General features: G+C 60.9%; 1 protein-coding gene across 4 annotated transcripts; it reads right to left on the minus strand.

Annotated features, from left to right (window-relative positions):
• Positions 1-4,569: 4,569 nt before the first annotated feature.
• Positions 4,570-10,877, minus strand: CD40 (CD40 molecule). 4 transcript variants are annotated; one of them, XM_041478671.1, is made up of 9 exons: positions 10,827-10,877; positions 8,927-9,008; positions 8,221-8,346; positions 7,979-8,122; positions 7,655-7,754; positions 6,669-6,730; positions 6,339-6,437; positions 5,882-5,907; positions 4,570-5,577 (listed from the first exon to the last, which is right to left on the minus strand). In XM_041478671.1, the coding sequence occupies exons 1-9, from the start codon at positions 10,830-10,832 to the stop codon at positions 5,422-5,424; spliced, it is 801 nt and encodes a 266-aa protein (XP_041334605.1). In that variant the 5' UTR covers positions 10,833-10,877; the 3' UTR covers positions 4,570-5,421. The 4 variants fall into 4 exon arrangements, with proteins under 4 accessions (XP_041334605.1, XP_041334606.1, XP_041334604.1 ...); XM_041478672.1 differs by lacking the exon at positions 10,827-10,877 and adding an exon at positions 10,238-10,358 and having other exon boundaries at positions 4,570-5,499; XM_041478670.1 differs by lacking the exon at positions 10,827-10,877 and adding an exon at positions 10,238-10,358.
• Positions 10,878-11,933: the final 1,056 nt, after the last annotated feature.

An 11,933-nucleotide genomic window follows, 5' to 3' on the forward strand; every position in this document is an offset into this window, starting at 1 on the left:
TTGTGTTTGCACAGCTGATTGTTCCCGTGCTCAGCACACTGCCTTGCACTTGTCCCTGTTGAATTTCATCCTATTTTTTCCAGTCCATTTCTCCAATTTGTCAAGATCATTTTGAATTCTAATCCTGTCCTCCAAGATACTTGTAGTCCCTCCCAGCTTCGTGTCATCTGCAAATTTAATAAGCACTTTCTCTATTCCATCATCCAGGTCCTTAATGAAAACATTGAGCAAACCAGAACCAGGGCAAGCCCTTCGCCATCCGAGGAGCCTGACACATGCTGTGCTCACCATGCTCTGCCCAAATGGGATGGGAAAGGGTACCAGAGCTTTGCCATGTTGGCTGAGCCTCACTGCACCCCCAGCTCACTTGGGACCTCTCTTCTTTGCTGCCCTGGAGCAGTGCTGGCTCCATGGCGTGCTGCCAGTATCAGGGGTGCTGGCGCTGGGATGAGGCTGGAGGGGACAGGGTTCATCTCCAGGACGGCTCCAGCTTGAGCTGCCACTGACTGGCACAGTGCAAAGGCCTGGGAGCAGCTCCATGTGACCCCAGTGGTCAGTGTGGGCACAGGGGCAGAAGAGCAGCCCCTGATGGGGCCATCCTCCCCCCTCACAGCTGCCCACCTCCTCCTCCACCTGGTGAGGCTCTGCCCAGCCACATTATCTCCCCATTCTGAGGCTGCTCCTTTTGGGCTGGGACTGCTCCTGGGGCTGTATGGCAAGGATCTGGAACCAGCCCCAACCTGGAGCCATCTCATGTGCCACCTCTGGCTACAGCCATCTCTTTTCTTTAATTGATTGTAGAAAGCAATTTACAAAATACAAACTTCTGCTTGTGCCAAGCCCTGCGTGTCCAGGCAAAGCCTAATTTCACAGAAAAATTTCAAGTGCAATGAATGGCTTTTCCCAGCACCAGTCCACGTCCAAGCCAAGAGCTTTGCAGTCTGCATAAGCTGTGCTGAGCAGCCCAGAAATGGCTTTGCTCTGCCCTGTGGAGCATGCAGCTCCCTGGGCTGGCTGTCACAATAGCCAGGGTAGCTCTGCCAGCACTCACTTTTGGGCTGGTGCTGCGTGGGTTGGCATGGCTGTGTGGGACCACCATGGCTGCAGCCCAGTCTGCAAAGAGCCACAAGCCCCAGCTCTTTGTGCAGCCAGCTGGATGATTCAGGGATCCTGCGTGGTCCGTGTGGCCATCAGGAAGGTGTCCCAGCAGGGCTGGCCACAGCTGCAGTGATGGGGGCTCAGCTGAGACATGATGTTCCAGGGCTCTGGCTCTTTTCATGTCAAAGTCGTAATTTCATGGTCAGGGTCTAGGAGGTTTGTACACACAGATGCATTAATTCTGCATTTAGTGATACAGGAATAATTGGTGTCACATCAATTAGATCGGTTCTTGGATACTGCAGTGATAAGTGCTGTGCAAAGGCCTCTGGGCTGCAGGATGTGAGGAGTTCCAGCAGAGAGCGAGCCTGGTGGGGCTGGCAGCAGCAGGCAGAGCAGGGCTGGCAGGGACATTGGGTGCTGAGAGAATGGTGGAGCATCCAGCACTCTTGGCCTTTGCAGAACAGCAAGGCCTGGGGCTCTCACAGTGATCAGTGCCTGGGGCTGCTGCACAGCCTGGGGGTGCAGGCTTGGGGAGGGGCTGGCAACTTGGCAAACCTCTGAGCCTGATGTCCCAGTCCCACCAAGGTGATCCTCTGTGTCAAGGACCTTGTGTCAAGGCACTTGCCAGGCGCCTGCTTCAGCACCATCACCTGTATCCCCCATCCCTGTGGAATGGCTTTGCACACATGGTGGGTTTGCCAGCTTGCTGCTGCCCACCCCACCAGCTAATGGGACGAGGCTCAGGTGGGTCTGGGGCAGTGTGGAGACCCCCTGTGCTCACACTCCCACAGTACAGATCGGTGCTGTCAGTCCCATCCCCGCTGCGAACTGTAGGCGGAGTAATTTGCAGATGACAAATATCCCTGACAGTAAATATTTTTCCCACCCTCATCCTTCTACAAGCAGATAAGGTGGCAGCACTGTAGCAATACGGTTGCTGGAGGGAGACAAAGTCTTTGGCAGACTTAAAAGTCTATTGTGTCCCCGCAATTATTTATAGATAAAGAGAAGAAAGCCAATAAGCAGAGAATGGAGCTGCACAACTGCATTTGTTATGATGATGATGATGTTATCTCTCCCTCACACCCACACACGCACATCTCCAGTGCATGGAAACTCGCTGCTGGCAACAATCAAATCCCCAACCAGAACAAGGCAGGACAGACTGGAGGTTTTACCCTCTCAGCACTGACTTGTGCCCAGCCTGTCTTCCCCACCAGCTGAACCCACCACACAATTCCTGTGGCTTCTCTGGAATAGCACCTGCAGGCCCCTCTGAAGGGGTCCCTCTGTTTCTGGCTGCAGGATGTGGAGACCAGGTGGTCTTTGTCCCCCTAAACCAGCCCCTCGTGGGTGCCTTGTGGTGAGGGGGACCCGGGGCTGCCTGCAGGGAGTATGGGACTGGCTGGGTCCTCACCAGCTCATGCAGCAGGACCCCAGAATGTGGGTGCTCCCCACTGATGGCAGGGTGCAGGGGGATTCTCAGCTTTCGCAGCTCTGCGTGGCCAGGACCTCCTCTCCCATCCCACACCACTACTGAGAACAGAAATGTGGGTGTCTGCAGGGATCTGGGTTTAAAAGATGTGGCAGGCAAGAGTGATGGAGGTCACTGTGAATAAGTGCATTTCTGCAACCAGTGGAGCAGAGACACCCTGAGTGAGAAACATTGACTGCAGTGTGGGAAGAGGTTGGGAAACACCATGTTCTCCCTTTTCAGTGAGCACTGCAGGAGCTAGTGGAGGAGACCAGGGGGGGCTGGCAGGGCTGGACCCACAGAAGGCAAGAACAAGTTGAGGGGTCAAGACCAGGAGTGCCACTGAGCCAGACACCGGGGTCCCTGGGTGACATGTGTGACACCGGGGCCCTTGGCCAGCCCACGTCTCCCCATGTCCCAGGGGGCTGCATGGCATGGTTTGGCTCCTGCTGGGGCAGAAGCCCTGCACCTCCCCAGAGCGTGCACAGCCACTGCTCCTCCCCAGGGCTGGGAGTGCAGGAGGGGTGTGGGCTCCTGCCAAGTGCTCAGCCCTGTCTCAGTGGGACCCCCCACCCTGAGAAAGCCCCAGGACAAGCTCTCCAGCCGGTGAGATATTGCCCAAGACAGCGACTGGGAACCCTTAACTGGACTGGAGAGTGGGATGATTTTTCATTGCTTCCTCATAATAAGAGGACCGGAGTAAGTGACTAGTACAGTCCGTTCACTCGGTAAAGATTTATACAATCACTTCATCCAGTAATTGGTATTCTGGGGAGAGAGAGCAAGCTGCAGCTCCAGCATCCGCCTCTATTTGTTTTATCTCTGTCTTTCTCTTTTTCTCTCCCCTTTTCAGAATGAGTAATTCTGTCCCTCACAATCCCATTTAAACAGAGCATTTGCAGAGTGAATAATTAGTTACATTCAATTAGGCCTCACGCGCTCTCCCTTCTCACTTTGGGGGACAGACGTGCTAATGAGACGGTACATGTGTGACACACAGGAGCGGGCACTGAGCACGCTGCACACCAGCAGGGAAGGGTCAGCCCCGGGGGAAATGGGGAGGTGGCCCCAGAGTTCAGCCTGCCACCTGGGGACAGTCCTTTGGAAACCATCTGGGGCCACAGGCTTCATGTTTGGGGCCAAAGACTTTCCATCTGTGGTCCACATAACACCTTCTCCTCCAGCAGGAGCAGGATCACATCTGTCCCCAGAACTGGGTGTTCTCTGGGCTGGTGCCAAGGGAATGCTGCACAGCCTGAGACCATCCCACAAGCACTGCTGGGATTGCCAAGCCCTGAGAGGAGGGAAAACTGCTGCCATGTTTTTATCTCCCTTATTAAACCTAACATTAGGTTTTAAGAGGAGCCTTAAATAATGTGCCACTGCCTGTACTGGCAAAGTTGCTCCATGCTCCAGCTGCTCCTGCTCTAGGATTTATGGCCTTTCTCATGCCGTGCTGCCTGTGTTCAGATAGTGGTGGGTCACAGGCTGAGGCTGCTCCCAGTACCTAAAGCCTGCAGCAGGCTCAGTGCTGCTGCAGCCCCACACCAGTGCTTTGGAGCCCGGGGTGACTCCGCTGCTACACCGCAGCACCCACAGTGCTGCCCTGCAGCGCGATGGACCCCACCTGTGCATTTTACTGCCACAGCAGCGAGGCTCGGGGCACGGAGCTGCCTGCTGCAGGCAGCCCTGCCCGCATCCCTGCCTCCGCTGGGCATGGCTGTGCTGGGACAGCTCCTGCTGCGGGGGCCAGGGACGGCAGCCACAGGGGAAGCGCATGCAGGGGAGTGGGGCCAGGTGTGCTGGGGAGGGCCTGGGGCACGGTGGGGGTCAGCACAGCTGGTGGCAGCTCTTCCCTCCCTCCTCTCCCGGGAGCCTCTGCCTTGGGAGCACCCGCCCATTTCCAAAGCATCCTTCCCGGCACATCAGAGCTGGGAGCGCCGGTCCCGGGGGTGCCGGTGGGCGGCAGGGGCTCGGGGCTGCTCACGCACAGGGGCAGATAATCGCGTTTAATCACACGGTTTCGCCAGCGGTGGTTGGAGGGTGATGGAGCGCGGCCGCTCCCGCACGGACGGGCAGGGGAGCCGCGGGAGGGGGCCCCGCGCTGGGCAAGCCCGTGGCCAGAGCCTCCCGAGGCCAGAGCCCCCCGAGGCCATCTGGAGCGGAGGCGGGACGGGGCGGGGGCGGGCGGTGCCGGTCCCGCCCCGCGCAGCCCGCGCCGGTCCCGCAGCACCATCTCCCGGCCGCCGCACGCCGGTGTCTGCGCTCCGGCCCCGGGCAGAGCCGTGCGACCGCCGCTCCTGCCTGCGTTCCTCCCACGGAGCCCGGCAGGGGCCGGGGTGCCCTGTCCGGACGCCAGCAGGCCCTGCTCCACCGCGGGCAGCGCTTCCACAGCACCCCAGACACGGGACTGAACTCTGCCGCGGGGATCTCACACCAGCAGCCCCCTTTCCCAGCCCTGGCTTCTCCAGCACTCAGGGAGACAGGGATCTGTGCTGGGGTCTTCCTGTCAGCAGTGACACTCTGCTGTGGCCAGGGGCTCTGCAAGGGCTCAGCAGGTGAGCAGCCACCCAGGTCATTGCATCACCTGGGCAGGAAGCAGGATGGGGTTCTGTTCCATGTCCCCATGCAAGCAGCCAAGCCTTGCTCCACCAGGGCAGCCCTGTGCAGGTGACCAGACCAGGAGTTGTAGTGGTATTCCCGTAGGGTGGTCGTGCCATGGTCCATTGCAGCATCACATCATTTGCAGTCAGGCCAGATGCCAGATTTCCTCCCCAGCTGGAGAGGGGACAGAGGAGATGGTGCTGTCCAGTCTGTGCTCCTGTCGGGGGCAGTGCCCTGTGCCTTCACAGCATCTCCTGCTCCGAGATGCGGCTCTCCTTGCCATCCTCCTGGGCCACAGGCTGGCCCCTGAGTAGGGTCTCCTGCACAGGCAAGACATTCTCATCCTGCTCCATGGGCTGCTGGGTATCTGGGTTCTCTCCGGGCTCCCCAGCCTCTATCTGCACAGGGGCAGGGGTCAGGGGCAGGCAGCTACATTCCCCCACTCTGCACCCACACCTTTCCACAGGCTCCTGCTACACTCCCTTGCAGGCCAGAGTATGGGTCCCTCCCAAATGCTCAGCACTTGCCAGCAACACCCTCAGGTTGCCCCAGCCCTTGTCCTGCCCCAGCCAGGCAGCCTAGTTCAGCCCCCACCCCTCCTGCATTGCAAAGCTACAGCCCCTGCTCTGCTGCTGGCACATCTCCAGCTGTGCCCAGGCGGGATCCCGACCCACTGCTGGAGGGGGCTCTAGGTAGACTCACCTCCTTTGGCACTCGTCGCCTGGAATCTGGATGGAAAGAGGGACAGAGAAGACAATGTTCAGGGGGAAGTGCTCCTGCCCTGCAAGGAGCTTCCCGGGGTCAGAGGCAGGGCTGATGCTGCTGCACCACAGGTCCTGCGGCTCACATTATGCCTGCTGCCACTGCCAGGCTGGGCAGGCTGGGGGTCACAGCAGGAGCCAGAATGGACTCATGGGGCACCAGTGCTGTCACCCAAGAGCCGGCCCAGCTCAGGCTGCAGCAGTGCCAACACACCTGCTCCTAAAGGCAGAGCAGGACTCAGCAAACCCTGTCCTGCTGACATCCCCAGAGGAGCTTCCTCACTCTCAGCAGAGCTGCTGCTGTCCTCCCTGGCTCAACCCTTCACCCCTCTATGGCCCCTCCCAAAGGTTCTCCCTCCCTTGGCCAAGGCAGCAGTTCACATGCTTTAGCCCCTCACCTGTGTGCACCAGGCAGTAGATGCAGACACCCACGAGGCATGTGACAACTGCAGCTGTGATGGGGATCAGCACTGACAGCGAGGAGCGCCTGCTCGACTCTGCAGGAGGACACAGGTCAGTGAGGCACCCACGGGACATGGAGTCATGCCCCAGCCCCACAGGGATCCCTCATGGAGACAGAGGCAGAAAGGCATCACACTGGCCACGCACTCAGGCCTTCCTCTCCCAAAACACCAAGCATGAGGCCAGCTCTTCTGAGTGCTGCAGGGGCTGGAGCCCTGGGTGCTCTGTGCTTTGCACTGGATCAGCCCTGGGCACCAGGCACTTACCGCAGATCACATCCGAGGAGTTCGTCCCTTTCACCTTCACCACCAGCCCCTTTTCCTCACAACTGCAGGGAAGAACAAGACCATGTAACCATAGCAGTAACCCGAGCTCAGGGAATAGTTGGGGTTGGGCAGGTACCCGAGCTGCCCCAAAACACATCCTGCTCTGAGCCCACCAAGTTCCAGTAGGGTGAGCAGGGGAACCCCCACCAACACAGCATGAGGGGGACAGCAGGTACACAGCAGGGTACCAACCCTGGGGCTTGGCCTGGAGTTGCTGAAACTGCTGAGGATGGGAACAAGTTCAGGGACAAGGCACAGGACGGAGCAGACCTGTCCGGTCAGGGAAGCCCCCAGGGCTTGAGCACTGTAGCTATGACAGAAAAGCTAAGATAGGCTACAAGTGGCTCTGTGGGGAAGTAATTTCTGGGCATAGATAAAAGCAAAGTGAAATCCAATGGCTGGCAGCTGAAGCAAGACTAATTCAGCTTGGAAATAAGGCTCATGTTTCTACCAAGAACTGCAATTAACCCTCAAGCAGCTTTCTAAAGACAGGGATGACCTGCCAGTTGATGGCATCCTCAAAGCCAAACTCCCCATGGAGAGGACTTGTGCTTTGGCTGATGACTACAGCCACAGAGAGCACTGGGAGAGAGAACCTGAACAGGGCATGGGGCATCCCCATAGATCCTGACCCCTTACTTCCAGCATGGATGACAGCATGGACACCCCTGAAGGGACAAGCAGTCTGCGCACAGAGCAAGGGACAGACACAAGCCCCTGAATGTCTGCCTCAACCTCAGCCAATGCTGTCCTGGACCACACTGTGCTCCTAGCCCTGTTCTCTTGCTCTGGCCCTACACCAGCCAGATGCTGTGTCCCTCAGAGACCAGCCCGGCTGCCCAGTCCCCAAGGCCACCAAGAAAACTGGCAGCAGAGATGTGCTCACTGGGGCTGGTGGGAGGACATGGTCTATACTCAGACAATACCTTGTCCAGGGGTGGCACGGCTCGGTTTTAGACGAGACGTTGGAGAAGGTGCCTTCTGCACAGGGTTCACAGGGGGATGACATCCGGTCCATGGCCTTGGCTGCAGAGGAGCAGAGATGGCAGGAAGGTCAGCAGGGCTACGGGGAGTGAGGGCCTGAGGGGGCAAGGGGCTGCAGAGTCCAGATGTGCAGCACGCCCTGTGACAATGGCACAGCTGTCCCAAAGCCCTGCCAGGGGGTACCACGCTGGGGGAGCCCCCATTCCCTGAGGTCAGCGCTGGCAGGGCATCAGTCCTGTTGAGTGGGAACAGCTTGTCAGATTTACCTGCCACAAAGCCAGAGCCAAGCTGGCAAGGCTGGTTCTCCACGCAGGTCTGGCAGCTGATGTCAGAGCAGTGTGTGCCAGCCCGGCACTGGCACACCGTGTTGTGTGTTGCATTTCCTTTTATCTTCTCAATGAGGCCGGCATCTGGGCAGAGGGAACATGGATGAGGTGAGACACCAAGCAGGAGAGCCAATCCCCCCAGTCCCCCCAGGCTGGGGTCAGTGGTCACAGGGAGCACTTACTGCCTTCACAGATATCATGAGGAGCACAGTGCTTCTCCTTGGTCCAGCTTGGCTGATAGTGCCCGCTCTCACAAGGGGCACAGACAGAGTCTTCTGTTTTACTGCACTCAGAGACCAGCTTTTCCCCTGCAATAGAGGCTGGTGAGGAAGGGACAAAGGGGCTTTCCCTCTCTCCAGACAGCACCTCTGCCAGCAGGACAGGGGAAGGCTGGCAGCTGTGGATGCCAGGACTGCTGCACCATTCTGCATGGAAGCCAGGGCTGAAGGAGTCAGCTCGCCTGATTACCACAAATACTGCAGGGGCCAGGTGGGGAGGGAGGGCTGTGGGGTCCCTCCTGCACTCCAGGGACTGGGAGATGACCTGACAGTGAGAGCAGCAGCTGGCAAACACCATCACAATTTGCTAGTGCCAGTGCCAGCACTCTCCCCACGAAGCTGCCTTTGCCATGGGGTCCTGTAGCTGCAAGAGCACAAACAGTCCCAAGAGAGCTGTGGCACATTTGCTGAGGTACAAGGGGTCTCCAAGACCACCCACAAAGTCCCAGCTGCTCTATCACTGAGATGACACAAGGAGGTGAAGCTGTCAGCATTGCTGGCAGTGAGGTGGAGGGGCTCCATCACACCTAGCCAAGCTTGCCCCGCTGTGGCCAGGCAGTAGGTCCTGGCACAGCCCAGTTGTGAGATCCCCAGGAAAGGGTTTCCATACCTGGACGACACCGATTGCAGCATCTGCCCTTGTAGATATACTGCTTATCAAAGCATGTTATGGCATCAGCAGGTTCCCAGCACTGGAAGAAACAAGACCTGTGAATTCATATCCAACGCTCCTGCACCACCGTGCTTCCACAGACACGTCTGCTAACCTGCACCCTGAGGTGAGGGCTTCCCCATGCTGCTCTTCCCACACCTCCACTAACCACAGACCACAGCAGCCACCCACGCTGCCTGATGCCATCTGTGCTGTCTTTGAAGTGGGGTGGCAGTGATTCCGGCAGAGTTGCTCCACATTTCCCCACATTTCCTACCATAAGGTGATTGCACATCACCCTGTGCCCCTGCCAACAATACTGCAGTACCTCCCAGGGGGAGCAGTGATCACCAAGCTTTCACGCCCAGAGCACTGCCAGCCCCTTCCCAAGGCTGACACGCCGTCCCTGAGGGACAGGAAAGCCCCAGCCAAGCGCATCACCCATGCAAACTTTGCCAGAGCCTGCCCTTGCTCCTCCTGGCAGGGGACTACCTGCACAGGAAATGGTAAAAACGAGGCAGGGAATGAGCTCTCGGGCAAGACAGCGTGCAAGAGGGCACCCGGAGCACCGTTCCTCTCACAGAGCCAGCCCCTCGCTGCCCATCCCTGTAGCCCGGCAGATCCGCCTGGCCATCCTGCGGAGAGGGACAGGGGCTCCGGCAGAGAGCGAGGGAGAGAGGGCCGTGCCGAGGGTGCCATGGACGAGCACCCAGCACGGCCGGGCACAGCCCACCCCCGTGGGCACCTCGAGCAGCCCCGGCGCGGGACAGCGATGAGGCTGCGGGGCCGAACCAGCCGCCCACACGCAACCGAGAAGTTAAAGAAGCGCCGGCAGCCGTTGCCAGCGTCCCGCCCGACTGGGGGTCCCAGCCGAGCGTCCCGAGGCTCGCCGCTGCCCGTCCCTGCCCGTGGGGACCCCCGAGCGAGCGCAGGGTGGGGCTGGGCTGCCGGGCCTGCGCCACCGGAGGAAAGCGAAAGCGCGTGGGTAGAAGACCTGGAGAGGATACCAGGCAGTCCAGACAGCTCCTCCGCCCTGGCTGGGGCCCGGGAGAGCGGCCCGACGGACCCCAGGCGGCAGCGCCGCCGGGTCCCGCTCTCGCCATCGCGCACAGCCCCGGGGCTCCCCGGAGGGGGTGGCTGCGCCGAGGGGACGGGCCGGAGCGGCCGGAGCGTGCCCCTTCCCGGAAAGCCCGGCGGGACACAGAGAGGGAGGGATCCCCTCCGCCTCTGCCCCTGTCCCGCTCCTTGCCCGATCCCGGCCCCACTCACGCCCAGCATCGCCGCGCAGAGCAGTCCCAAAAGCCCCAGCCGGTTCATGGCGCTGCGCCCCGACCGCCGCCGCCGCCCTCCTAAGAGCGCCTCGGTCCGTTCCCGCCCAGGAAGGGGCGTTGGGCCGCCCTGTCCGGGGCTTCCCCGCCGGCCCCGGCTGCGGACCGCTCCCCGCCGGCTCCCCCGAGCCCCGCGCTGCTCCCCCGGGAACCCCCGGCCCGGAGCCACGGCCGCAGGCAGAAGCAGGGGAAGGGGCAGGAGCAGGGGAAGGGGCAGGGGTCGGCCGGGGTCCGTGGGAATGGGAGGGGAGCGCCCGTGCAGCACCCCCCCGCAAGGAGCTCCAGCTTTCACTTCTTCTTTCCAACAGCAACTCAGAGAGGTTTTTTGGGTTTTTTTCTTATTTAGCCTTTAAGAGCCCCTGAGCTGTCGACCTGGAGGGCCCCCCCGACTGTGGTCTGGGAGAGCCCCTCTGGCTGCAGCCCTGGAGAGCCTCCCAGGGCCGCCAAGAGCCCTGGCCTGTGCGGAGTGTCCCCGCAAATACGTCAGTCCTGAAAGGGGAAGGGGCAACAGTGCTGTGCCGTCGCTGTACCTTCATCTCAGTTCCCCAAAGTGGTTCCCAGCCACCCCCAGGGAACTTCCAGGATCCCTGCCCGCTCCGGAGACGTTCCCGGCACTTCCCTTGGCATTGCGGTGGCTGGGCAGCGAACGGTGGCTCCCCAGCGCCCCTCGGTGCCCCGGTCACCTCGGTGCCCCGGTCACTTATGGCACTGCTGCCACACTGCCGCGATGCCGGAGAGGACACACCGCAGCAGCCTCCTGCCCGGTCACGGTCACGACCTCGGCCCCAGCCGGAGGCTGCTGGCCACAATCGGCCAGGTCACAGCTGCTCCCGGGGAGAAGGGCAGCGTGCTCCCCGCGGGCAGCGAGAACTGGGGAACCGAGCGCTCTGGATTCCCCGGCCCAATGTCACTTCCCAGAACTGACTCACCCGGGAGCACGAAGGGTCCCTGGGGAATCTCGAGGGCAAAGGGGGCGGCTGCGGAGAGAAGGGGATTTCTGGCTCCGACTGCCGTGGGCCTGGCCTGGGAAATCCCCGCGGCGACGGGCACTGCCTGAGCAGGGTCTCCTGTGGCCGCGGGCTGTGAGCGCCCCTTGCTCCCGGTCCCGGGCGGCAGCGGGGCCCGATGCTCCCGGGCGGCAGGAGCTGCTCCGGCGGGAGCCCCTATGAGAGCCCCCGGTCCCGCTCCCCGCACAGCGGGGCAGAGTACCGGGGCAGCTGCTGCTCGGGGCGGTGCCGGGGCTACGGGCGCAGCACGGGGACGCCACCCCTGGAACGGGGCAGCGACACTCCGATCCTGGCCCTGCGTCTGGACCGATCCCGACTTCGGTCCCAGTCTGATCCTGACTCCGGTTCTGGTCTCGGTCTGATCCCGATCGCGGCCCCAGTCTCAGAATCTGTCCTGCTCTGATCCCCACCCCGGTCCCGATCCTGACACCGGTCCCGGTCCCTTTCCAAAGCCCCATCCGGTCCCCGTCTGACCCCGACCCGTACTCCTGTCTCAACAGCAGTCTGACCCCGACCCCGGTCCCTGTCACTGTCTGACCCCAATCCCGATCCCCTGTCCCAATCTGATCACGGTCCCTGTCCCAGTCTGACCCCGGTCCCGGTCCCTGTCCCAGTCTGATTCTGATCCCG

This window comes from Pyrgilauda ruficollis, unplaced genomic scaffold (genome assembly GCF_017590135.1).
Source record: "Pyrgilauda ruficollis isolate IOZ18807 unplaced genomic scaffold, ASM1759013v1 scaffold46, whole genome shotgun sequence".
NCBI classification, from domain to species: domain Eukaryota; kingdom Metazoa; phylum Chordata; class Aves; order Passeriformes; family Passeridae; genus Pyrgilauda; species Pyrgilauda ruficollis.